This window comes from Mytilinidion resinicola, assembly GCF_010093595.1.
Source record: "Mytilinidion resinicola strain CBS 304.34 unplaced genomic scaffold BDZ99scaffold_1, whole genome shotgun sequence".
In the NCBI taxonomy this organism is placed as follows: Eukaryota; Fungi; Ascomycota; class Dothideomycetes; order Mytilinidiales; family Mytilinidiaceae; genus Mytilinidion; species Mytilinidion resinicola.
This window is the reverse complement of record NW_022985437.1, coordinates 2,865,004-2,889,975: the sequence shown is the minus strand read 5'-3', so window position 1 is coordinate 2,889,975 and position 24,972 is coordinate 2,865,004. Positions and strand designations below refer to the sequence as shown.

The 24,972-nt window shown below is 53.2% G+C and overlaps 12 protein-coding genes across 12 annotated transcripts; 6 read left to right on the top strand and 6 right to left on the bottom strand.

Moving 5' to 3' along the window:
- Positions 1-79: 79 nt before the first annotated feature.
- Positions 80-879, bottom strand: BDZ99DRAFT_514046 (uncharacterized protein; the record flags this gene model as incomplete). The annotated part of the gene is made up of 2 exons (XM_033724784.1): positions 80-571; positions 781-879. The coding sequence occupies 2 exons, from the start codon at positions 877-879 to the stop codon at positions 80-82; spliced, it is 591 nt and encodes a 196-aa protein (XP_033584795.1).
- A 45-nt stretch (positions 880-924) lies between these two features.
- Positions 925-1,974, bottom strand: BDZ99DRAFT_514045 (uncharacterized protein; the record flags this gene model as incomplete). The annotated part of the gene is made up of 2 exons (XM_033724783.1): positions 925-1,234; positions 1,829-1,974. The coding sequence occupies 2 exons, from the start codon at positions 1,972-1,974 to the stop codon at positions 925-927; spliced, it is 456 nt and encodes a 151-aa protein (XP_033584794.1).
- Positions 1,975-2,632: 658 nt separating this feature from the next.
- Positions 2,633-3,571, bottom strand: BDZ99DRAFT_565491 (uncharacterized protein; the record flags this gene model as incomplete). Its single annotated transcript, XM_033727480.1, has 2 exons — positions 2,867-3,571; positions 2,633-2,793 (listed from the first exon to the last, which is right to left on the bottom strand). The coding sequence occupies exons 1-2, from the start codon at positions 3,357-3,359 to the stop codon at positions 2,633-2,635; spliced, it is 654 nt and encodes a 217-aa protein (XP_033584793.1). The 5' UTR covers positions 3,360-3,571.
- Positions 3,572-3,866: 295 nt separating this feature from the next.
- On the top strand, positions 3,867-4,501 carry BDZ99DRAFT_24293 (uncharacterized protein). The gene has a single exon (XM_033713609.1). It carries the CDS (start codon positions 4,004-4,006, stop codon positions 4,352-4,354), a length of 351 nt encoding a protein of 116 aa, XP_033584792.1. The 5' UTR covers positions 3,867-4,003; the 3' UTR covers positions 4,355-4,501.
- Positions 4,502-5,236: 735 nt separating this feature from the next.
- On the bottom strand, positions 5,237-5,916 carry BDZ99DRAFT_457510 (uncharacterized protein). The gene has a single exon (XM_033718694.1). The coding sequence runs from the start codon at positions 5,879-5,881 to the stop codon at positions 5,300-5,302; it is 582 nt and encodes a 193-aa protein (XP_033584791.1). The 5' UTR covers positions 5,882-5,916; the 3' UTR covers positions 5,237-5,299.
- A 1,789-nt stretch (positions 5,917-7,705) lies between these two features.
- On the top strand, positions 7,706-9,045 carry BDZ99DRAFT_432170 (neutral protease 2-like protein; the record flags this gene model as incomplete). Its single annotated transcript, XM_033717320.1, has 2 exons — positions 7,706-8,006; positions 8,213-9,045. Exons 1-2 carry the CDS (start codon positions 7,775-7,777, stop codon positions 9,043-9,045), a joined length of 1,065 nt encoding a protein of 354 aa, XP_033584790.1. The 5' UTR covers positions 7,706-7,774.
- A 1,214-nt stretch (positions 9,046-10,259) lies between these two features.
- On the bottom strand, positions 10,260-10,915 carry BDZ99DRAFT_470779 (uncharacterized protein; the record flags this gene model as incomplete). Its single annotated transcript, XM_033721656.1, has 2 exons — positions 10,260-10,652; positions 10,868-10,915. 2 exons carry the CDS (start codon positions 10,913-10,915, stop codon positions 10,260-10,262), a joined length of 441 nt encoding a protein of 146 aa, XP_033584789.1.
- A 981-nt stretch (positions 10,916-11,896) lies between these two features.
- BDZ99DRAFT_514041 (uncharacterized protein) lies at positions 11,897-14,178 on the top strand (the record flags this gene model as incomplete). Its single annotated transcript, XM_033724782.1, has 2 exons — positions 11,897-12,143; positions 13,520-14,178. 2 exons carry the CDS (start codon positions 11,897-11,899, stop codon positions 14,176-14,178), a joined length of 906 nt encoding a protein of 301 aa, XP_033584788.1.
- Positions 14,179-15,053: 875 nt separating this feature from the next.
- Positions 15,054-16,409, bottom strand: BDZ99DRAFT_514040 (uncharacterized protein; the record flags this gene model as incomplete). The annotated part of the gene is made up of 3 exons (XM_033724781.1): positions 15,054-15,586; positions 15,773-16,126; positions 16,181-16,409. The coding sequence occupies 3 exons, from the start codon at positions 16,407-16,409 to the stop codon at positions 15,054-15,056; spliced, it is 1,116 nt and encodes a 371-aa protein (XP_033584787.1).
- Positions 16,410-19,112: 2,703 nt separating this feature from the next.
- BDZ99DRAFT_531086 (uncharacterized protein) lies at positions 19,113-20,543 on the top strand (the record flags this gene model as incomplete). Its single annotated transcript, XM_033726430.1, has 1 exon — positions 19,113-20,543. One exon carries the CDS (start codon positions 19,113-19,115, stop codon positions 20,541-20,543), a length of 1,431 nt encoding a protein of 476 aa, XP_033584786.1.
- A 964-nt stretch (positions 20,544-21,507) lies between these two features.
- Positions 21,508-22,710, top strand: BDZ99DRAFT_470775 (uncharacterized protein; the record flags this gene model as incomplete). The annotated part of the gene is made up of 2 exons (XM_033721655.1): positions 21,508-21,779; positions 21,930-22,710. 2 exons carry the CDS (start codon positions 21,508-21,510, stop codon positions 22,708-22,710), a joined length of 1,053 nt encoding a protein of 350 aa, XP_033584785.1.
- A 1,188-nt stretch (positions 22,711-23,898) lies between these two features.
- Positions 23,899-24,891, top strand: BDZ99DRAFT_514036 (uncharacterized protein; the record flags this gene model as incomplete). The annotated part of the gene is made up of 1 exon (XM_033724780.1): positions 23,899-24,891. The coding sequence occupies one exon, from the start codon at positions 23,899-23,901 to the stop codon at positions 24,889-24,891; it is 993 nt and encodes a 330-aa protein (XP_033584784.1).
- Between the last annotated feature and the right edge of the window lie 81 nt (positions 24,892-24,972).

The window sequence follows — 24,972 nt, the reverse complement described above, 5'->3', positions numbered from 1 at the left end:
CCTCACTCACCGCCCCGCCCCGCCCCCGCCCCCGCCCCCGCTTCTCCAATAGCGCTCGAGTCCCACCACGCAAGCTGCGCTACGCGGTCCGCGCTCTCCGCGGCCCAGGCCCCAAGACTCCAGCAGCAGCAGCACGCAAACCCCCGGCGCCGGCGTCGCTACCCCCGTGGAAGAGAGGAGAGGAGCGTGTTTGTACTGCACCAACCAGCGCGCTTTGATTGCGGCGAGCGGCGGGAGTGCGTAGCTGAAGCGGCTGGTTGCGTAGTTGCCGGTGGCGATGTCGGATGTGAGGGAGATGGTGTCGGCTGGTTGCGTAGTTGCCGGTGGCGATGTCGGATGTGAGGGAGATGGTGTCGGCGTTGCTGAGGACGGCGAGGTTGGTAGGGCGGGTCAGGGGGACGGTGGCAGTTTTGGTTTTGAGGAGGGCGATGCCGGTGGCGCTTAGGGTGCGGATGGGAAAGGCGGGGGTGCGGATGTTGGCGGGGGGGCGAGGGCGAATTGGTGGACCCAGATGGATTTTGGGGGGAAGTTGAGGGGAACGCCGTTGAGTCGAGGGGGGAGCAGGAGGTGACTTGGTGCAGGGGATAGAAGGGTGGCATGATTCCGTTGATCATCTCGTCCACGGGGGCGATTGGGAGGGAGCTATTGTTAATGGTGGTGGTGATGTTGCTGCTGAAGTAGTAAGGGGAGGGGATGCGAAGGTGATGCCGCCGGGCATGTTCATGTCGAGGCCTAAGGCGATGGCGGGAACGCCTCTGTTAGCTGCGCTCCGGTTGATACGACATAGTCTTGGAAGCTGAGCTTGTCCTTCAGTAGTCCGTTAAGGGTCTTCAAGATTTGGTAGCCGTAGGAGCCGTTGACGCGATTATAGGAGCACATGATGCTGGCTGTGTCCACGTGGAAGGCGGTGGCGAAGGGTCAGAGTTAGGGCTGGTGCATGGTCTGGTCGTGGATGTTGGAAGCAATGGCTTCGATTGTCTTATCCTCGACAGATACGTTCGGGTTTCGTTGGGTCTCTTGTTCGTTGCCGATGTAGTGCTTTGAGCAGGCTTGGACATCGGCTGCCTGCATTTCGGTAATGGTCTCTTCCATGCCCACGCTAGCAAAATAGAGGTCTGCGAAAAACATCTCAATTCCGTCCTCCATGCGGCGAAGGGCCAATAGGTCCAGAGACGGGTCCAAGGATAACATAGGCGCCTTTGTCTTTGAATCTTCCTCCCATGAAGAGACCGGGCTGGTACGTGAGATTTCGGTCTCAGGATGCTTCAGCGGAAAGGCCTAGGGGAAAGACACGCGCAGGCCTTTTCGGAGCTTAATCAAAGCTAACAGAGCTTCCCCGCAAACTTAGCTGTATGAGGCGTAGAAGAGTGTCTATTGCAACTGCCGTACGGGGCACAGATCAGGGAGCACAGCATGCTAGCCACTATAATGCGGAGAATGCGTCAATGGCGGGCATGGCGCCGGGGAAAAGAGCGTTTGATTCTCGGAAGCGGGATTTAGCCTTGTCGAGTCGACAAGTCCAGAGGTGTTGTGATGGGGTGTGGAGAGAAATTTGTTGGGTAAAGGAATCGTCAGTCCGAAAATGTCGCGCCCGCCTCACGGAAGGGAACAGGAGATGTTGAGGCAGAATATAGTGTATTCGGAAAATGGGTACGCTGATTCTGGTAGATTTGGTCACAGGCCTGAAGCTTGAAGGAAAGGAAGAATACTTCATTCTCCCCATTACGAGTGCAGAGGGTGGGCCGAAAGATCGGCCGCCAGGCCCCCAACCCCGAAATCGAGCGGGGAAAAACCTACGGCGGACAGGAAACGTCAGGGAAAGAAATACCTTTCATATTGAGCAACTGAAAGGGTATCAGGCTTTGCGGAGGAGATGGCGATTGATAATGCAGTCCGCCGGAGTGATGCGTGGTTGCGAAGGCGGGTTGGGAGAGGCGGAAGAGCGCTGCCACCGCCCTTGGCCCGTATCGGCATGCCGAATTATTACTCTCGCAACATAAGAGCGTTGAGCATGATTTCGAGCTCGCAGTGGCTGTATTGACGACGACGGAGCGTAACGTCGATGTGGGAGGCGATGGTTGCTGTTGGCGAGTCATGCTTAAAGCAACTGATGCGCCCGCTTGACTCGTCGTCGCGAAAACATTCCGAGCTCATGCCAAAGAAAATTGCCAGAGTTTGCGTTGTAAGGCATCCTGTGGGGTATTTACAGCTCGCTGTGAGCAGAGATACTAATTAGAAAATGACGGTTGTGGCGGATCTAACCAATCTTGATGCAGGCATTCAACATTTATCCGCCCTCAGATCGCGCCAAGCTCCGACCCCAATATCACCCTCCGGACTCCACACCTGAGGATTCTGATGTTGCCAAGACTTGCCCGACTGGATAACACCCTTCACCTACACTAAATCGTCCCCATCAAATGAACAGCAATTTTAGATGCCCGTCTCGCACTTGGGGAATAACAAGAGGTATTGCAATTCAGAATAGAAGGCGGGCTTCCTAAACTCGCACTTTCAGTCTTCAATAGAGCGCAACTGTATATTTTTGGCATTTCAGGCCTCCTCTATCCGCTAATTATGCATTACACTAACTTTCTACATGCCTCTACCCTTTTTTCAATCCACCAGTCTCCTACAACGCAAGCGCCGCAAGCACAACACCGGCGACCCCCACCACCGCACCCTGCCTCACCCCCACCGCCGCCGCCCCCCCCGTTGCAGTCGCCGCACCCGTCGCCGAGCCAGTCGCAGTACCCGTAACCGTCGTCAAGCTCCCACTCGCCGATTTCGTCGCTATGCCACACGTTAACTTGTATCCTCAAAGACGCACCCACCATCTCTTAGGACCCGGAGGAGGAAAACTTACTCGTCGTCGCCACGCTCCCACCCGCCAGCTTCTCCCCGCCCGCCGTCACTGTCACCACCCCAATCACACTCTCGTAATCGCTCGGCTGCATCATCGTCGTCTGCACCCCCGCCTCCGAGCCGCTCACGCTCGGCCCGCCAATGCTCTGCGTGCACGTCAGCGCCTGCGTGTGCCCGATGTCGCCCTCGCAGCGCGCGCTCAGCGTCTCCTCGCCCGCGACCGTGTACGCGAAGGCCCAGATGCTGGGGCCCTGGGTGATTGTGAACTCGGGCCCGCAGAAGTCGCCGTCGCCGTCGGCGGTGGCCGAGGCGGACGCGGGCAGCGGCGCGCAGGTCACGGCGTACTCGGTGGAGGAGGGCGCAGCGGTGATGACGGAGCCGAAGTAGGTGGAGCTGGCGCCGTTGTAGGGGAGGAGGAGGGTGACGGTGGGCGTCGTGGTGGTGGCGAGGGCGAGGGCGGGGGTGGTGAGGAGGAGGGCGGTGGAGGGTTTCATAGTAGAGGTTTGGAGGAGTTCTGGTGTGGGTGTGTGAAGAGTTTAAAAGTTTGGAGGAAAGTATAACGAGAGTCTTAGTTCAACGAGTGTGGTTTTGACAGAAAGAAGATTCGGGGGAAAAATTGGTTTGTGCTGTGGTGGAACGAACGTGGTGTTACAAAGGTACGGGCCGCCATCACAGAGAAGGCACGACGTACTTTTCTACTTTCCCATGCCGCACGCGCCGCCACTCATGTCACATCGCGTGCAGGCTGAAGCCCTAGTGGCGTGCAATGGCGTTAAAACCTAGCTGCTCTAGACCAGGCCACCCGTGAGACCGGCCCAGACTAGGGTTAGTGTGGGTTAGTCAGGGGCGTCTGGGCAACCTTAAAGTTAAACTTATCTCATGCTGCAGGGAAAAAAGGCTTAGGGGGCAAAAAGGACGTTTGATTGGTGTTTGGATTAGGGGGATGCAAGCGAGCGGGCGAATCGGGAGGGTCGGGAGGGGACGAGTGGGCATGCGGGTCGCGGGCTCCGTCTTCGCGAAGCTGGACACGAGACGGGAGGCAGTCGGGAGCCTGATATTTCGGTGTAGGTGGTTTGAAGGCTGTGACAGGATTGTAGAGAGGCTGCAGATTCTTAGGGCATTCCGGAGGCGACTTGCGATGCTTCGAGGATTCCAAGAGCAGAGGGCTGGTGGATCACGAATTTGTGGGACTGCCAGATGCTTGACAGCGCCACCAACGGCCGCTGGCTGCTGCCACTTTCGTCATGCTTTCGGATTCATCGTCTACCTAATCGGTCAAGCAGGATTTCAAATGAGTGCGGCGATAAAATTTGAAGGGGACAGCGGAAAAGCAAGAGCGTTGATCGCAATGCCTGGAAGCTCCTCCGATCCACTCCATCCCAACTTTCTAAATTATGCAGAAACCACTTTGTACCCAGTCCATCCGAGTATTCCAACGTCCCTCTTCAGCCGTAATCTAGTATTCGAGTCGACATTTCCTCGGTTCTAGTCGGAATGGAGCGTCGTATAGAAATCTGGAGGCCGGAGGCTTCTGTGGACGCTAAAAGAGGATGGATGCAAGAGAGGGAGAGCCGCTCGTGAATCTGCAGGCTTTCGGTGCTGGATCATTAACAGGCCCTAGAGTCTATCTGCGTATATCAGTGGTTAGAGGGGAGCGAGAGAGCCCGGAATCGTGAATTGCTGACAGAATTGCTGCCAGTGCACGCTTCATTACAGTGTTTCGACCGTCACTTTTGGCCGTAACACGCCCTCTAAGAGGATTGGTAGTGAGAGCATATCCGATTGTAATAGGGCAACAGCACTACAATGGGCTGTGTATAGAAATATCGCAGTCAGTGGAGCGGCAAGTTCGGAAGGTTGGAAAAGTCAGGGGCTGTGCCAAGCCTCGGACCAACTCCGGCGACCTCCGCCCGCCAGCCTCGTCTCGTCTTCCTCCTCTACCCTCATCCACCCTCATCACTCAGGTATTAACACGAGTTCATGAGACTCATCCCTTCAGCCATCTTTCGTTTTCCGTCTGGCGCGCTGCTTTTGGGGCGCTGTCAGGCTTCCTGAAGCCACCTGCTCATTCCAAGTCCGAAGAATGGCATTTCTAGGATCACGATAAGCTATTTTATTGAACGAATATCTCCAATATCAGCCGCATGATGAATGAATTTGCTACATCTACCGGCTACTCTTACGTTAGACTTAGCTGTATATCCGCTCGCTGTATACGAGGTCGAGCAGTAGACTTCATATCATCCTTTCGTCACCTGGGCACCACCGTCGGGAATGCCAATCAGAATCAATCAATCGCAGGGCCAGTTAGATCTGTGGCAAACTTCTTTTCAAATCTGGAGTCTCTACGATGAATAGTAGCATGCTGAGTAATTGCAATTGAATGTGTTCAAGCGAATCTGAGGCAACGATCAGAAACAAGCACTTTAGAGTATTATGCTAAGTCCACGGTAACCTCATCGCTTCTGAACTCTCCAGTCTTCGCTGTACTACCTCCTAGTTCTTCCAAGTCACTCGCTTGTACATCCCCAGCAGCCTTCTCCCATAACGCCTTCCATTTTCCCTCCGCCTTAATCGTAAACTTGTCTCTGGGCATCCATCGCTTGTCCAGCGGCAATTCCTTGGACGCCTCTGCACCGGGCACAAGTTCCACCAATGCTTCTCTGGGTGGCGGAAGTTTACGATTAATCATCAGTCGTGGAATGCCGATCTTGGCACCCGTCGCATCAGCTGCTTGAAAAACGCCAACGTTGAAAGCCTGCTTGTCGAGTGGCGTATCCCATTCCAGCACCGTGAACGTGGACGAAGTATGGGTGTTCTTGAGCGTCACCTTCAATGTCGGAGGGCTTGTGGATGTTTGCGCCAGAGTCAGCACAAGGCTGGACACATCTGCAGAAGAGGCGGAGGTAGACGCCATCCGGAAGGTAGGCGAAGAGGATCGAAAGAAGTAGAGGGAACCGAGGACGGCGACTGTAAGAACGGCGATTATGGCGGTGCGATCCTTCATCAGACTCATTTGCGACGGACAGATCAATCCTACGGAGTCGGGAGTTTGCTAGCTATTGATGCAGCGGGAGACCAGAGGAGTAGGTATCACTTCTTCAGCCAGGCTCCTCATCGCTGCTTGTCGAAGATACCCTGCAGGCAACTAAAAAATGCTCCTGATTGCACGCGCAGAAGGCTGTTCGTTCCTCTGAGTTGCCTTTCGTGGAATCTGTCGCCGAAGTCATGCGATTGTTCTAGGACAGTCACGACGGACATGGCAGATATCCAACCCCATGGGCATGCTCCGCGCAGCGAATCAGGCACTATGCAGGCTGCCAGGGCAGCAATTTCGACAATCTGATTCGCATGGTGTCTCCAGCAAAACTCGCCCGCTGCGATCCTGCCATCCGGCTGAAACGGGCTGGGCAGTGATCCCAGCAGTGGCGGCGAATCGCTGCGGGCGCGCGGGAGAGGCTGATGCAGTGCAGATCCTAGAGGAACAAGGAAGGTCAGATTGCGCATTCTGTGGGGTATGCTAGGGCTGACACACGACGATGCGTAATCAGCAATATAATGAAGCGGAAACAAGCAGTGTCAAGCTCAACGCCCACGCTGCCAAGCCCATCCTGATATCGCGGCGAGCGGTTGGGGCGCCGACCAGGCGAGTCCGGCAGTGCTTCCTCCACCATCTCCACTGTTTAGACTGCGCCCACGAGCCGAAGTGGTCGCCGATTGGCCCACGCGCACGACTATCCGGCAAACTTTCTTTCGACTACAATCACCTGCCAGTATGGGATGCCAAGGGCGGAGAATGAATCCTCCTCCGCTATTGCTATCTTCTCGCGCCGTGCTAGCTACAGCTGTAGGCGTCACCTGTGTAGAGAACGCTGCGATTAATATACACGATACCACACCACACTGGCTTGCCAAGCCGCCGGCGATCTCCGCTTGAAGGATGCCCTAGCCCCCAACTAGCATTTATCAGCTATGTTTACTGGTGGACCTTCCCAGCTACGATTAGCTGCCGTTGACGCTTGATCCCGAACTTCAAGGGTACCTAGCCACTAACTGGCTCCCAGAATGCTTAACACCGACTCCTAAGACTGCCAAGAGTATAGAGACACCCTATCTTGCTATACAGAATCCGGACTAGCCTCCTCAAGCGAGCGTTGTAGCTACTAACCACCATTCTAGGTGACTACAGCAGCCACATGAAATTGGTGTGTATGCTGAAGTGAAATCAATTCTTTCACACAGATGTCCACCCCTGCAAAGCTACAATCGCGATCCTACGAGCTGATGCAACCATGAACTTCACACCACCAGACCCCAGGAACCTCCGCCGTGCCAAGATGCCCAGAACGCCATGTTTTAATATCCGCCCTGGGATCGTCATCCCGCTTTACCCATCTTCCCATCTCACACGATACGATCCATAACACTGGAATCACATATCTGCCGGACAGTCTTTCTACCTCCAGCCTAGCACTTCCGCCATTTGCCGCATCATTCCCACTTACGTAGATGACCCATTGGTTTCCTTATTTGGATAGATCCCGTTTCGAGATACATCCAATGAACCCTCTATCCACTGCTCGCGCTGTATACAGAACCGTTGCAGACCTGAACGTAACCACGCCGACAGGCGGAGGATGATCAGTCGGGCACCCGACCCTGGAGAAGCCTCCATGTTGCGAGCTGCCTATATTGGAACATGGAGATATCTTGGTCCGTTGCCGGAAGGGAGAATTGAGAAGGGGCAACTGCCAACTCATTCATACCACTGCTTGATACCACTGCTTGAAATATATAAAGCACTCGCTTTCCTCTCAAAGTAGGATCATCAGCACATCGACTTTGCACGGCTTCTCAATACTTCGCCTAGCACCTTTCAAATAGTCGATTCTCGCACTACCCAATCACGATGAAGACTTTCACGCAGCTGTCCCTGGCAGCCTTTGTGGCTCTTGCTAGTGCTACTACTGTCGATGTCAACAAGAGGGACTCGCCGTTGAGTGTCGAGCTGTCTGCTGTGGGCAATACCGAGGTCAAGGTTGCGGTTACCAATACCGGTGCTATTGAGCTTAACCTCCTGAGCAAGGGGACATTCTTGGATGAGGTGCAACCGGTGCAGAAGCTTAAGATTTTCTCTGCCAGTAAGTCTTGTTTTCGATTCGCTTTCATTTGATTGGGCTGGGGCTTGAAACAGGGGGTTCAAGCAGGTCTTGGCACGTAGCCAGCGCCATCCATGGACATTCATGCATCAAATCACCTACCCTAGCCCTACACCACAAGCCTCGACCCTACTCCTCTAATCAACCGGAGAATAAATCAAGTACAACAATGCTAATAGTGCCCCCAGACACCGAAGTCCCCTTCGAAGGCCTGAAACTCCGCCTAAAGACCTCTTCCCTCTCCACCGACAGCTTCACCACCCTCGCCGCCGGCGAAACCAAAGAACTAACCGTCGAAGCCGCCTCCCTGCACACCTTGACCACATCCGGCGTCTACGACGTCTACGCCGCGGGCGCCATCTCCTGCGCCGAGCCCGGCTCCACCACCCTCGCCGGCAGCATCGCCTACAGCTCCAACAAGCTCTCGCTGAACGTCGACGGCGCCAAAGCCGCCAAGGTCGCCAAGAAGCTGCGCAAGCGCACCGCCGTCGCCAGCGACTGCACGGGCTCCAAGCTCAGCACGCTCAAGAGCGCCCTGGCCGACTGCAAGAGCCTCGCCAACGCCGCCGCCAGCGCCGCCTCCGCCGGCACCAAGATGAGCACGTACTTCAAGTCGACGTCGTCGAGCGTCAAGTCGACCGTCGCCGCGCGCCTGCGCGCCGTCGCGACCGAGTGCGGCAGCACCTCGTCGGGCGCGACGGAGACGCACTGCACGGACACGGACGACGGCTGCGAGTCGGACGTGCTGGCGTACACGATCCCGAGCGAGAACTACATCGTGTACTGCCCGCTGAGCTTTAGCGATCTGCCGGTGCTGAGTGGGTCGTGCCATGCGCAGGATATTGCGACGACGATTCTGCATGAGAGCACGCATGCGCCGGGCGTGTATAGCCCGGGCACGGACGATAATGCGTATGGGTTTAGTGCGAGCACGGCGTTGAGCAGCAGTCAGGCGGTGGATAATGCGGATTCGTATGCGCTTTATGCGAATTCGATTTATGTGGGGAGTAGCTGTGCTTAGAGGGGTTGGGAGGGGGTTGGGAGGGTGGGGGGTTATGGATTGGCGATGGGACTAATTTGAGCGTATGAGAAGTTGGCATGTTGTGGGCGGGTTGGTGGTTGGATTGGAGGTGCCGGGTAGTGATATACAGGGGTGCAAAAGATGGAGAATTGAGTTGGAATTGATCACGACTTCTAAGACATGGGATTTTTGATGAAGCTTCCCGCAGCTTGGTATACCAATCCAAATGCGTGATTGCACACGTCTAACATCAAATGCCGCTAGCACGAATCCAATCAGCGGCCCCCTGACAAATGTAGCCACTCCAAAAAGAGCACGAAACAGGTCTGAATTTATCTTTCTGTCGAATAGGTACTGTCGAAGATTTCCTTTGCACCATAGTTAAGAGCGTGGGAGATGGGATAGTAGCGAGACTGAAAAATAGGTCGTATGCAATGGGTTTCTACTCATACTTTAGATTTCGGATATTTTCATTTGGCGTTCAGCCTGCTGAACAGAAAACTACTTCTTAAGCTGCGATTGACGTCAAGGAGGATGCTAGCATCTTGACGCATGTTCCATGGCTTTGCGAAGGACGTCAGGCGGTAGTTTTGAGGGGTGAAAAGATTCTCATTTTTCGATGCATTAGACCGAGAGGATTACGGCTTGTCGAGGGACTATATACGGTAGCTTTGTTCTTTTAATGGAGTTTAGAAATGACTTTCGTTGGTGGGCCCGCGGCTCGATCGGTGCTAAGAGTCGAGGAGGGACCCAAAGGCAGACGTTGTTACTCGCGTGCTTCAATTGCGTTGACCAGTACGTCTTCAATAGGGTGTCTTCGCCACTGTGAGATGTCTTCACAGCATCTGGCCTGTGACCTGTCCTCGTCAGCAGCGCTGTGAATCTTTACTCTTTCATAGCACCTGTGGGCTTCCCAAACTCCAGAGCCGATCCGTTTGACTGACTGCAAATCTGTTTGCTGGGATCCTCCCTACAGTGATGTCTACACAATAAATAAGCAGTCTGAGCAGTCCACTCTGCGCTTCGTACTTCATAGTAGGGTAGCGATTAGCATACCAGCTAAGGTCTCTGATCCTTTCTCCAGCCACTTGCAACCGTCAACGGACCTCTAAGGATTTAATACAGACGCAGACACTACCTTGTCTGTGAGAGCGTCACTGGAGATGCTTGCTGTGGTACACCGTCTTACCACCCTTCGAGTCCTTGCTGTCTTGCTAGAGACTCGAAAGTGTTACGACCTGCCCAACACAACCAGTCCCAGCTTCGTTGAGCAGCCTTCTCCCATATCCTGTGACTCTCGTCCCTCCTCTCTTGGAACCATGAGGCGCAATCATCTGCACCACATTCCCTTCCTCATGAATGTAGATGTCGGTGGAATGTTGACGGTTGGGTGCGTTGGTGGAGTAATCGATGGAGAGGGATACGAGCTGTGCCGCGTCAGAGAGGAAATGAATTTCTTCAATCTCCAGGAAGAGCGGCCGCCAAAGCCTAAATATCTGAAGTTGGCTGCAATGCGGTGGGCTGAAAGACGGCTGGGTTGTCGGTTCGGTACGGGATGTCTCCCTTGATCCTGGGACGACGGCGTCGAGAAGGGGAGGGATATAGTCCTACAAACATTAGCCCCTAGTGTTGTAGAAGCTGTTCAAAGTTCGAGGGATAGATAGCTAGTGGAGGGAATATCATGACACCGGCTTTGCGTTGTTTCCGCGGGGCGGACGAGGAGATTTTGGCGGGGAGAGGTCGTAAAGGGGATGCAAGCCTGCTTTTCCTGGCCTGGCGAATCAGTTGGAATGTGTGCTGTAGTATGTCAAGATGTCAGTACCTGTCTCATGTTTGTAGAAGCTGCGCTGGATGGTAGATGTGAGGTCATGATGATTTTGGAGGCCCTCCGGCCTCAGTCACGCCGGAGGAGGATTGCTGAGACGAAGGAGCACCGTCACCGTCCTAGACGTGTTCTGGATCCCCCATAAAGCTCAAATTGTGTTTGTGAGGGTTTCATGTCGAGTCTAGATTGAGGATTCGAGGCTGCGATGGTTTTGGGGTTCGGTCTGGTTCGGGCGCGCTGTGCAAAGCCCGCAAAGGCGGAGGGCCACCACGAGGAGCTGAGGGAGGTTACCAAAAGCTCCAGTTCATTTTCCGAAGCGTGAAAAGTCTGTGACGGGCGGTGGGTACAAGTTCGTGAAGTTTTTGAAGATCGGCCGGCCTCGCGCAAGACCGGGGAGTAGCCTCAAGACATGATCCACCACCACATCGCCCCCAAAGCGTGTGCGGAGGGTGCTATAGAGCCTTCAAAGGCCTTAGGATGTTATCAAGAAGAAGGGGAGAGCTTATCGCTGGGGCTGCTGTTCACTGGTAGACTGATTCCTGCGACGTAGGCTCAGGCCGCGCCTCTCCGTGCGATTACCACCACCACACACGCCCAAAATAGCTGCGGAGGCCACAATCAGGCCTGGGATGCTCTACAGGGTCTGTGCCAGTGGCGTTTATGTCGGGGAGAGGCGTCGCTATTCAGTGACAGCCGGCCTTCTTAGAGTTCGGCGCAGATTGCGTCCCCACGCGACAGAGAGGCAGAGAGGCAGACAGGCCACGCAAGAACTCCAAAGGCTACTGGAGGATGTGATAGGGCCTGATACAGGCCGATGATATCGCTTTCGCGATGCCTACCCAAGAGTAGACAGGCCGTGGCCAGTGGCAACCGTTTTTGGTGGTAACCCGACTCGCTGACTGCCAAAACACCATCCGGCCTGCCTGGCAACATCGTGGAAAATGACACATCGACTATAAAAGCACTGTGCACATAGATGCTGGCAATCTGACAGCTCGCCCGCGCTGCGTGGCGTCGTTAGGCTACATGTCGCCCTCAACACCATGGACGAGTCGCCCTCGGCCAGAGCAACAACAATCACCAGCATCAAGTACAGCACTCACCAGCAACATGTACAGCGCTGACCAGTATCACACACAACAATCATCAACATCCTATGCAACAGTCACCAGCATCAAGTACCTCACAGCAATCGAAAGGGCTGCTATGCGACACCAAACCCCAACCCAAACAACCAAAGCAGACTTCTTCTTCAACTACCAGCACAAGGCAAGTGAGTTAATGAAAAAGATGTGCTCAATGAGCGGGCCAGCAAAAATTACGCCGGTCAAGCCCCCGAAGAGGTGAGATGACAGCCTGTCGAGCGCTGTGCAATGCCCGACAAAACCGCAGGTGTACCAGATTCATGAGCTTGGCCACCCCGACATGGTCTGTGAAGATTGTTAGCAAAGTCTGAAAGGATGGGGGGTGGAGGTGGTTGAACTTACTTGTATGAGGCTCGGAGAGTGGGCAACGGCGAATACTTATAGTTGGAGAGGAGAGCTCGCTTAACGGATCACTAAGCCGTGCACGGGCACCCGCGCAGTGTTCCGCGGCCTACACAGTGTTCTATGGGCTTCTACGCTGTTGCCTGGTGGTCTACCTGTGCAGGTGGTGCGGGTAGCTGCGGGTAGTGGTGATCCCGAGTCGACTTGGCGTGGCCCTCGCGTATCGAGATGTCTGTCACGGGTGGTTCCCAAGTTGCTGAGCAGCAGGCCAGGCACGTAGAGTTGCCTTGGGGACCAATTTGAGAGATGTGAGTCTTTACGTTTTCCTATCGGTGTGGATGGCCGACATAAAGACCTACTTGGAAGATGAAGCAGTCCCAGGCCGCCATCTCTCTGGCATAGCTCCGCGTGTAGCTTCCCTTGTTGCTCTCTGCGTTGCTCAAAATGTCTGGGCATAGTCCTTTTGATGTATCTTTGTAACAATGTCTGCCCTCGACGTGCCCTGGCATTGAGACCCGTCCGACAGTGAGTAGATTTGCCACCCCTGGGTTTGCATACTTAAATTCCGGGGGTGCGTTCAGTTTGTACCCATTGATGCACCCTCAGCATAGAAAATGGTGCACTGAGATGCATCTGCAGCATTCGAGTGGCCCGCCAACGGCGCTTGGGCCACCACGGAGAACTGACCTCGACTCGAAATATATTTGCAACCTCGCACACAACCTCTTCACGCTCATATCCAAAACGCCTTGAAGTCAGCGCTGCGCCATCGTAACCCTTTGGCATAGGCGCTTCGAGTCGTTCCTTGCATCGCTAAAAGTGGCTCCACATCCGTATATTATGACTCGGGTTGCAGCACTACAACCTAGGGTCAGCAACTCATATGCAGTAACGTATCAGGATAGCATGCTGATACAGGAGGAAGTAATAGGTAGTGCAACAGCAGTGCTGCAGCACAGTATCAGTACTGTATCAGGAAACAGGATGAATCAAGTAACGCGTCAGGAAGAGATACCACGTTATGCCCCCGGGGCTGGCCCCCCTCCTTCCCCTAGTATATAAACAACGAGCTAGACACCCATAGAAATCAGAGTTCACATCAATTTCAACCTGAGTTTATGTTTCTAACCTCCGAGACGAAGCTTGCTAATTCACAAGCTAGACTTCCGAAAGGAGTTTAAACACCTCGCATCCTTGGATTGCCTGATCGACGAAGTCGCCGCTTGGGTAAACGTCCGCCAGCAAATCCTGCTGAACGTCTCCCCCCCGATGTACTCACCGACCTCACGACTTCAAAGCTCCGGAAGTTCTGTGATATGCTTGCGACCTCGACCCGATTATTCGCGCCGAGATGCTATTCGTCTACAAGCAGTACGAGCGGGATCGCGTCGAACTTCTGCGAACCCGCAACCAGCAGCGCATCGTGAAAGCTGGCTGATCAGCGAGCTCCTCAACCACATCGTCGCGAACAGCCTGGCCCAGAAGAAGGGCGGCACGGTCAAGTATCTCAAGTTGAAGAAGCAAGGCAGATATAGACCCCAACGTTGCTGGAAGGGCGGATGGAGGCACCCCGGTGAAAGCGTCATCTACAAACCGTACAAGGCACCCGACGACAATCTGGGAGGACGGGGAAAGAGTCTGAGGGGCCAGGTTAAACACCAGAGACAGCTAGGGCGTCAGCGGGACTGGAGGTGCGGATGGCGGCAACACGGCGAAACTGTTGTCTGCCAACCGTACAAGGCACCTGACGATGACAATCTGGGAGGACGGGGAAAGAGTCTGAGGGGCCAGGCTGAACACCAGAGACAGCTGGGGCCTTAGCGTAGCTACCGGAGCGGAAGCTAGATGATGGAATGCAATATGTGCTCTATTGATCGATCGATGATGCCTTTGGGATGCTTTGACTTGTTCTCTTTGATGTGCGTCGTACAAAGCTTTCGAAATGGCCCAAGGTGCTTGAGGAAGTCTTATTGGACAATCCTCCGATCTAGACCACCGTTGACTCGAAAGTCACTACATTTCTTCAACGCATTTTGAAGTGCGCTGGGAGGCTATGAAAATTCAGCATAAATACAACACCTCTACAACTTGATTCTATGCATCTTTAGATACGTGTAGTCGGAGACCTTCTAATCGTAGTTCAATTTTGGTCCACAGTTGCATGTGAGTTAAGTAACGCGGCCAGGCAAACTGAAAAGTTACTTGAAAACCTTCTTGCATTACTGTTTCCTTAACGCTTCCATTCTCAAGAACGTACTACGGATCATGTGCCTGTAACCCCGAAAACCCAAACCGTAATCCAACGGACAAGAGAAGTCGTGTAACTGCAGGTGCCGATTGCTGAACGTTCTAGGAGCAAATTCGTCGTTTCCATGCTGTGCCACACCGTCCCCAAGCCAGACAGAAGTCGCGAAAACTGTTCCCAGATCACCGTGCCGCCGTGTAAGCCATGCCCGCCATGTCGCCACCCGCTCAACGGTGTCGTCTGTTGGGCGTAAATGCTCGGAACAGTGATCATAACCCGCAGATGAAATGGCTTCCAGAGTAATAACAACTGCTTCTGAGCAGACCATGAAGATAATCTTTCAATGTTTCGTGCCCACATTTGGCAACATAAGTCTTCGTCTCAGCATATCCCAAGCCTCGTTGTGACGGCAATCATCTTCTTGCAACGTCTCCACTGCCTCTAGCCAGATCTAGTCGTTCCGTAATCCAAGGGCGCTGCATGCGTACGAGGTAGGGTAGTATGTAGTGTCCCGAGGGGGCAGCTTCAGCTGGCGCAGATGGGTAGGTTGTTCGAGGATATTCCTGGCCGTTTCCAGCTTCACGGCCCCTGCGGTATCCCAATTCCTCCTGTAGACTGATGTGGTATCTCTGCTTTTGTGTGCGGATTGGCTGCGTTGGTCAATGTCTTTCACGGTGTTGACATGGCTGCATTCCACTCCCAAGTGCTGCGTGCTATGGCGTTGCATAATGGCATTGAAAATTTGAGGATCTAGAGTGGAAGAGGAAGAGGATGACACCTCAAAGCCTGTAGACGATCGTGTGCTGGTTTCCTCGAGTTTTGTAAGGCTGGAATTCACCCATGAGCTGGTTCTCAACGGGCTGGTCCTCGCCGCCTCGTGGCAGTCGGAGTGCAAACGGCGTGCTAGTGGGTCGTCCTGGGGTGCAGCGTGGAGAGAAATGTCCATTGGAAGCCCCTTTTGGTTAAAGTCCGTCCAAACAGCGTCTGGGGAGTGTCATTCATTCATGCTGGTTGGAGCATCCTGAACTTGACCCGCGATTTATTCTTGGTTTTACCAACCGGCCATGGACGAGAGGTTTTCCAGTGAGACCATCGGGACACACATTGAAAGGCTGCTGGCTCCACTGGTCTGTCGCTTCGACCGCCGGAAGGCTGATCCCCGCTGCTAACTCCGCCGTAGCCACCCGCGCTGAAGTCGTCGATGTCGTCGCCGGTGTGACCGGCGTGGGTGCGGTCGTTGCTGTGGCTTTGTCCGCTTAGCTTGCTCCTCATCGATCTTGTGTCCGTCATCAGATACAGCGATGATGCGGCTGTTGGGTTCGGCGGTGTAGGACTGCGCCATAATGCTGGCATGCACACCCTGCGTGTCTTCTATACCGGAAGCTTTCGTGAGATCCAGTTTCATGTTGGTTTCCGGGTGCTTGGTGGTAGCCACAATCTTCCGCGGGGTGAGGATAGTTTTCTTAGAAGTCTTCCATGAGCCAACCGCTTTGTAGCTGAAATCCGCGTTGAAGCCTTCGTCGCCTATCAAGATGATCTGCTCCTAGGCTTCAAGTAGCGCCCCGTCACTACGTCTACGGCGGCTCCGGGCCAAGGTGGCAATGGAGAGTCGGGAAGGGGCCTCCCCAGCCACCTCCGAATGCTGGTTTCCTTGATGGAGAAACACGATGCAGGCTTCTTCTGCCTGCTTGTCGACGAAGACCGTCTGTTGCTGGTGCTCTTCTTTCCGGACTGGCTGCTCCGGACTTTTGGCGAGTAGCAGCTTTGATGGCTTGAAAGCCTCGGTCTGCATTCGAGCTGTACGCATAGTCTGTGTATATCCTAGGGACGAAATTTCGCAGGATAGAGGCTGAAGGCGGAGAAGGAAGGCGGCTGTTCGGAGATATCTGCGAGAAGGCACAGCCGGAGGAATCGAGAGGGTCGCCATACGAGTGGCTTAGTAGATGGCTGGCATTGTATATTCATCCCCTTCGTTATCGAAGCTGCGTCCGTACGTAGTGGAAGAGGGGATGGAGTGGGCATTGTCGAAACGGCGGGTTCAACCTTGCGACAGCGGGCGGAGGAGGGCTCTATTGTTGATCGTGGCGATCGTCCAGTGCATTTCAGCGACGACTCCCAGATGGTGTCCACCACCTAGAGCTCAATTCCACAAGTAGGGAGCTGATTTCGTGATGTTGTGGGCTTGTGTTCCGGCTCGGTGCGGGAGTTTGAAGAGTCGACGAGGCGCCGCCTGGGGGTCAGTTGGAGGGGAGAGATGAGTCTATTCGAACCTACGTAGCCATACTGCGAGAGGATCTGGCGTTTGTTTTGCCGTGCCACTCAAGGACAGATGGAACATGCTCTTCATGGGCAACCAACGGGCGGCGCAGGGAGCAGCGTAACCCAACGCCATGCCCACGCCACACAGTGCGCACGGCAGTTCACGGGGTAAATGGGAATCCTCCTCGAAACTCTCCTTCTAGAGCTACAGCGGGTATCGCATCACTTCAGTGGCAGACGGGCACTGCTCGCCGCAGGCCGAGCCTGGACGGCGCATGCAGGGACGTAGAATTCACGCCACGACCACCAAATCAACTGCTGAAGGCAGCGCAAGAGGCATGGAGCTCCACTTTACTTCGAAAGCCACGTAGAAATACTATTGAGGTCATAGCAGTTCACTGGCGGCTACGCACCGCTCGTCGCCAGCTCGTGTCCAAGAAGCCCATGGCAGCCACAACGTCTCCACGCCACAGCCACGGCGCAGGGTATGGGGATATGAAGCACCACAGCTTGCATTGGACGCGTTTCAGTCTCATGGAAAATTGATTGAGCACTGCAGTGGATCAGTGGCGGATGAGAGCTGCTCGTCGCCGCCGACCTAGGGCAACACTGGCGTACAGCCACGCGGGCGGACAGCCACGTAGGCTTCTACTCTACAGCAAGCTTCGCGGAGATTACAGTGGACGCTTGTGTATCCTGTCTCTGCGCGCAGGTCTTCGCAGCCTCAAATGTCCGTCGTTGACGTCCGCGGTGCGCCGCGGCGTGGACGCGTAGCTCAACACCACACGAGTCGCGACAGCACACCACAACATAGACTCAAGACAAGGACAAGGCAAGGCAACGGCAAGAAGCCTTCAAGTCACAGCAAGTCACAAGAGAACAATCACAAAGAAACTCTTCTTCGAGGTCCCAGCAAGCTGAGAAGCTCAATGAAAAGACAAAGTGGAGTGCAACCTCAGCAGGATATCGAGAGAACATCTTCTCTCCCTGCCCAGAGGCAGGCAGCCCTAGCCTGGTGTATTAGCGAGTCGAATTGGAAAGAAGGGAGGAGGGATCACTTATCTTTTTTCATTAGGGAGCCACGCGGGACAGAGCCTAGACAAGGTCAGCAAGTTGATCATGAAGGGAGGTCAGTCACTTATCTTGGCTTGGTTGTTGGCCCGAAGGCAGAGGAAGGTCTGTAGGAGAAGTGTAGTTAGCCATCCAATTCTTGAACAGTTAGTTAACAAAATACGAAAGCAAAAAAAAAATCCTCCTCTTTCTGGCGACGGTGGCTGGTTGAGGTTGTAAATTCTGGAAGGAAGAGCTGCTGATATAGTCGAAAAGTTGCGGCGGCGCTAGTGACTAATCAATGACTAATGTGGTCCGTGTGTCTCGTCCGTTTAACAGTGTCCGGTCCCCGTGTTGTGCAGTATGTGGAGCTGGCCCGATAAGTGCAAAGGTGGTGGCGGGAAGTCAGGTGGAGAGATCATAACGGTGCAGAGAAAAGTAGGATTCCTTGCCCGTTTTGCAGCGCTCAACCGCATAAGCATCTAGCACATAACAATTATTACAAGCAGACTAGGTCTTGAAAATGTGGAAATGAGAGTACAAACCATCCACTAGAATAGTGAACGGTTATTCAATTCTGCTTGCTACTATAAGTTGTCGATGGTCTGTGGCACGACCAGAGAACTCATGCTGGAATATAAGAGATCACGATGTCCTTTCAAGACTGAAGGGTACTATCCAAGGTCCCACACAGTCCTTCCCCCCCTCGCCCCGCCCACCTATTTTGTTGCGTGTATGGAATGAGGCTACGCTATTGTAAATATCTGACTCAATCTACTCTTAGACCATCTATATTTTCAGCCCCGCAGGAACCCGTTTTTGCGTCTTTTCAACGCCAATTTTCGATGGGATAGATCCAGAGTAGACAACGTGGTAGCATCGCATCGCTACAAAAGTGCTCAGGACTTCGATGGTGAATCAACAATATCGGCTGCGTTGTTCACCACCACAAGCAGAGGACAATGACGTCACCGACAGCGTGTCTGAAGGTCAGTAGGAATCCTACATGACTGTTCACATTCATTGTGTCGCCCAGATTCCTCGCGATGAGTCCCGGTGCCGTACACAATCCCGGTGTTGTGGCTGGAATAGACCTGCAATCCACGCACAACAGTATACACACCTCCCTGACCACAACTTCACACCACACCTCTCAAAGTCACCACGATCTTTCAAATCGAATTTGTTAACAAGCCCCGAAATGCCTGTTAAGCTGGTCTACCCGGAGTTTGAGGCCAAGATGAGCGGCGCGGCGATGGTACTGCATAATCTGTTCGCTATGTCCGGATCTCCCCTTGCTCCAAGTCATCACGTTCTGGTTACGAAGAACTTGACTCCTCTCCCAGTCTCCCTCGACCCACTTACAGTCATGCAGTCTCCCACCCAGGCCGGAAATACCAAACTGACATCTACCTCCGTGGCAAATAACATTGACACAACGTCTGGCTCCCAGACAGAGGATTCCATTCGGCGATCTCCACTCGCCACTTTCTTAACGGAGTCGGACCGATATGTGCCAATATTTGACGGAATCACATGCTCGCTGCCAGTGTCGGGTCTCTTAAACCTGAAGCTTGTGAGCAAAGACTTGCAGGATGTGTACGTCAAAGCCCAGAAATCGCAGTGGAACGCAGACAAGGCTCTTTTCCACTTCTTCAAAGATCCGACGGGGTTCCGCGACAAGCTTGGAGAGGTATCTGGGCTGATTTCCGGTATATTTGTACTTCAATTCTTGGACCGCGCGCCCATTGGAAACATGCTAGACCTGTACGCCACCTACGGCCCTCAAGCTGACGCGTTGGAGAAGTACCTGATCGAGACGGAAGGCTACTTTGTCAGCGCAGAGGAAACTGCACCAGTTCCGACAAACCCAAACATATCGCGATCACGCAAGGCGCAGACATTTCGCCGTGCTCGGAACGAAGGGCTTCACATCTACCTTAGTCACACCAACTCCGCTCCGTTGTTGGACATTCTTCGGGGCGATGCGTACAGCACCGCGACGACTGCGATCATGACGGCAACAAAGGTCTACGCTCCTTTTGCGAACATGACGTTCAGAAGCGATAAGGCCTACATACTCCGCAAACTCGACGAGAATGCTCAAACGCACCTGATAGACATTGAGCAGACGGGTCGCGAGGTCCTCGATATCCGCTTCAAGGATAAGGGAATGGCAAAGCATCGCCACTTGAATGACTCCAGATGCTGGGTGATGAACCTGGATACGTCTAAGCTCGCGACACCCGCCATTCCTGATTACGTCTATGATAACACCGAGTTCTTTTTCACCGACAACCACCACCGGCTCTCCCCTGCCGAGAACCGCGACGGCCCGCTTCATTACAATTGCCTGCTAAGCCCGCTTATGCACCCGGGACTCAAGTACCCTTGGCTTGGCTGCTTCGATGCAGAACATCGAAAGAATGCCATCGTACGTCGGCTCGATGCAGTGGTTTGGGCGGAATTATGGAAGCTTCGAGACCAGGATCGACCGATCAATTGGGCTGAGATGATGCGGCGGCCTATGCTGGTGCGCGATATGACTGCCTATGCGGGAAAGACATTCGACGAGAAGGTGCCGGAGTGGATCAAAGAGCTTGATGAGCTGAAGTCGGAGGGAGAGGACTAGTTGTCACAAGAACGAGGTAGGTATACGGGGTCGCTGCGCGGATGATGCTGTTGGCGGTGGACTCGAGACGAAATCGCATAGTCACGGCTATCCCAGCTTGTAAATCAGCTGTAGATGATTTTTTGTCTGGGAATGGACATCTTGGGGGTGCAGCGATGCCTAAATACGTAAATTAGGCTGATGTGCATGCCAGTTGCAGTCCAAACCGGAAATCAAAATAAGACTCCTTAGACCTCATAATTCAGCCTGGCTCTGCCGCTACTGCTGGTTCAGATGCAATAATGATAGACTGTGTAGTCCTCGTGAATGTCAATGCTGTCAGCGGTGAAAATTAGAGGTCATATCGAGGCTCTTCTAACATCGGTAAAATGCAAGCAGAACTTCGTCTCATTACATATAGTTTCAAAATATCTTTGTTGCTACTGCTCTTCCAGAAGCAGGATCTAACGACAAGTAATTATAGTGATTATCCACGCTATCGGCAGTAAGGCCTAGGACCATGTTGAGACTCCTCAGACGTCATTAAGAGACAAGTAAGGCTTCGTCGTATGTTACTCAATTCCAAGTCTGCTTTCCTGCCACTTCTCGCTATCTGAGCCACCGAGTATGCCTTCCGAACGGCGCTGGATAACACTCAAGAACTTCGCACCGTAAAATAATTCTTAGGTCTCGCCAAAACACCTCAAACTTTGGCGAGCGAGTGTGCCCACACGACAGCATGTTTCACTGGAAAGTCCCCAATTTTGGTGAATGTCGTGGTCAATAGCGGGATTGTCTATACCTGTGCTGCCTTGGCTGCATAACATGAGCTCCAAGTGCCGGGTGAAACAGTCCATATTATGGAATCAGTCATCGACATTCACTGAGGGTGTTCGTGGGCGAGCTGTAGATAATACTTGCACCGTCGTCTACTCGCCAACCACGCTACACCCTGCAACCACGAGCCTCACTTCCAACCACCAACATGTCGACCATTTCGAATGTTTCTCAATCCGATCAGTCTTTGAACTCACGTTCGCCTCTGTTTGATTTCCTTGCGAAACCCAACCAATATGTGCCAATCTTCGATGCCATCACACGTGCCCTCGAGCCTACCGATATCATAACCCTAGGTCGCGTCAGCCGAGACCTTCGCGGCGTGTACCAGAAGTGCAAAGATACACAATGGAACATCAATATTGCGCTGAAGAAGTTCATCAAATATCCTACACAATTCAGGAGCAAGCTCGGCCAAGTGTCCGCTTTCATCTCCGGCGTCTTCGCTCTAGACTTCTTCGATTGAAACCCTGTCAACGATGTGATGGATTTGCACGTCCGCATGGGGGAAGAGGGCGATGCTCTCGAAAAGTACTTGACCGAGACTGAAGGCTGGAGACAGTACAACAGTCTTGTCTACCCACCAACGAGCTCTTCCAAGTTCCAAACACTTGAACATCCCATGCACATGGAGCTCTGCATAGTCATCATTCAGACCAAGGACCCTCCGCTATACAACGTTCTTAAAGGGTACTGGTGTACAACCGCAGAGACCGCTTTCATCACGGCGACGAAAGCATACGCCCCTTTCGCGGATATGACGCTCAAGACGAAGAAAGCCTACCTCCTGCGCGCTCTTGACGCCCAGCCCAAACGCTGCATAACAGATGTCAAGGCCAGAGGGTACGAAGTGTTGGATATGCGCTTCCGGGACAGAGGGAAAGTTCGAGTTCAGCGACTAAATGACGGCTCGTCGTGGATCATGAAACTCGACACCACCGATGTAGAGCCGCCGTCTGTTCCGGATTGCGTCTTCGACCACGCGGAGTTCATCCTTACCAGCAGCACGAATTGGTACGGCCCACTCCACTACCAGCCCATGCTGCGGACGTTCAAACATGCCGCACTAGCTCACACTTGGTTTGTAACTAGCTCGGGTCGGATGGAACCAATCGCACGCCGATTAGACGCAATGTTGTGGATGGAGTTGTGTGAGCTCCCTAAGAAGGATCGTCCAACAAATTGGGACGAGTTGAAGCGGAGGAAGGAGTTGTTGCGGACCATGACGAGTTACGAGGGCAAGATGTTTGACGAGAAGATCCCGGAATGGCTTGAGGAACTCGACGACCTGTTGCCGCGGGGGGGGAGGAAATTGGCTTATCTGCTGGCGAAACTGCTCGGTCGCTTTTAAATGAAGTAGTCGGTCTTTTTCGGCTGTGAATTCGGACTGGATTTGATGATGATTTGATATGGGATTTGATATTCGGTTTCCTTGAAGGATATCCAAATTTGGCATTCGTTTCTTTTACCAAATTGGAACCCCACTTCCGCTACTCCCAAGATCGCGAAACTTAGTAGACTTATGGGCGCTAGAAGTAGCCCGGCGGGGTAATCAGAAGTTATTTCGAATGCCAATCCTTGCTATGCATGAACGAGGCTTCGATTAGTGGTATTCCAATTTTCATTTGCGATAGATAAGACATTTCTCGGAACATGGCTTACACTAGAAAACTTAGTAAAGCTCGGTGGATACTTAAATCGCTTCACAAAGGACTTCAGAAAATGGCTATAATGCTTCACGAACGTCTAATGATAGCTTCAATTGAGTGTCCTGTACGTTTCAAGCTACGAGATAACCCCTTTTACACTTAGCTTGATACACACTTACAGACTCGTCACATCGTCTTTTTAATTGATCTGTATTTACAAGTGGCCTCAAAAGGTGGCGTCAGCGTTGCAGGGAACGCCGGAACGGGCTTCGATTGACTATTCCGCGCATTCTCAAGCTGTATGGTAGCCACTTTAAATGTTGACTCGATGCACCCTTACAGATTCGCTATATTATCTCTTCATTCAATGTTATCCACGAAGGGTCTAAGCAGCAGCGTTAGCGTGGTAGGAAGTGAAAGGAAAGGGCTTTGTAGATGCTGAAGTCGAGACCGACTGCAGGCGTTTTACACATATGAATTTCCACCAGAACACGCATTTGTGCGATTCATTTGTAGTATTCACATAGTCACCGTAGAATATGTCTCTTCGGTCATATATTTAATCCTAGCGTCAAGATCCTCAGCCTCTCCATCGTCCACCACAACCACCAACAAGCACCAGGACCATCAACAAAGCACCAGGACCACTAACAATGCACCAGGACCACTAAAAATGCACCGATCCCACTAACAATGCACCAGGACCACTTATAAAGCACCAGGGCCACTTATAAAGCACCAGGGCCACTTATAAAGCACCAGGGCCACCAAGAAAACACCAGGACCATAAAAAATACCCCACAATCCAAAAACTGCCTTGGTGTCCCACCCTGTATCCAACATCCAACAACATCCGAGTCCGCAGTACCATACATTCAACACAGTCCAGCATGGCCACCACCCAGCCTAACCGGCTCGTCGAGTTTCTTACGAACCTAGATAACGGCTACGAGATCTTTGAGTCTATAACCCGTCAGCTATCGCCAATGGATCTGGTTAATCTTCGCCAGACCTCGCGTGACCTCCAAACAGCATGCGAGACAGTTGTGGCAACGCAGTGGAGTATCAACAAGGCCCTGCGGAAGTTCGTCAAAGACCCGACGGCGTTTCGGAATACGATGAGCCTAGAACACAGCGTCATCTCTGGAGACTTTGCCTTGAGGTTCTTTGATCGGGCTGCCCCTGGCAACGTCCTCGATCTATGGACGAATACGGAAGTCCGAGGCTCGCGGATGGAGAAGTGCCTACTAGAAGAGGGATACAAAGCAGATAACGACCAGCTGGTTCTGGGAAAGACCGGAGAATGGGAGGTCTACGATATCATATTTACTCGACCAAGCCATAGAGGCGACGGACCTAAAATCCATTTCCACATGTGCCGCGCTCTTCCAACTCTGCATATCCTCCGCGGATACCAGGAATGTACTGCCTTGGCTAATATCATCACTTCAACAAAGGCTTATGCCCCGTTCGCAAATCTCACATTCACAAAGCATCGTTCTTACGTGCTCTACCCAGACAGGGAGTACCCACGGATCGGTATTAAGCAGTTCTCGCCTAGCTTTCTCGCGATAGTCAACAAGTCCGGCCGGCCGAACGTGGATGTAACCCTAGTCGACGAGCGGCGGCTCACCACAGCTAGCGGTAACCGCGCACCCGAGATGCGCTCCCTCAGCGACAGCCAGACATGGACCATTCCTCTTGACCCAGAAGGGATCACGCCCGATTTCGTTACGGATGCGAGCGAGTTCAGTATCAGCACGGCGCAAATCTGCTGCCTTTACAGGTCCGACGTTGTTGAGGCCAAGGACCGGTGGGTGCCCCGGACGCGCAATCCGTGGGTCTTTCTCGCTGGCCCGAAGCACGACTTCATCGCCCGGTAGATTGAAGCGGGCTTGTTGCTGGAGTTCGTCGAGCGAGTCTCTGATGAAACACTATAGCAACACGGCATTGAGGAGCTTATG

Coding starts and splice junctions, on each gene's coding strand:
- BDZ99DRAFT_457510 (XM_033718694.1), bottom strand. CDS start 5,881: ATGAGTCTGATGAAGGATCGCACCGCCATAATCGCCGTTCTTACAGTC.
- BDZ99DRAFT_24293 (XM_033713609.1), top strand. CDS start 4,004: ATGCTTCGAGGATTCCAAGAGCAGAGGGCTGGTGGATCACGAATTTGT.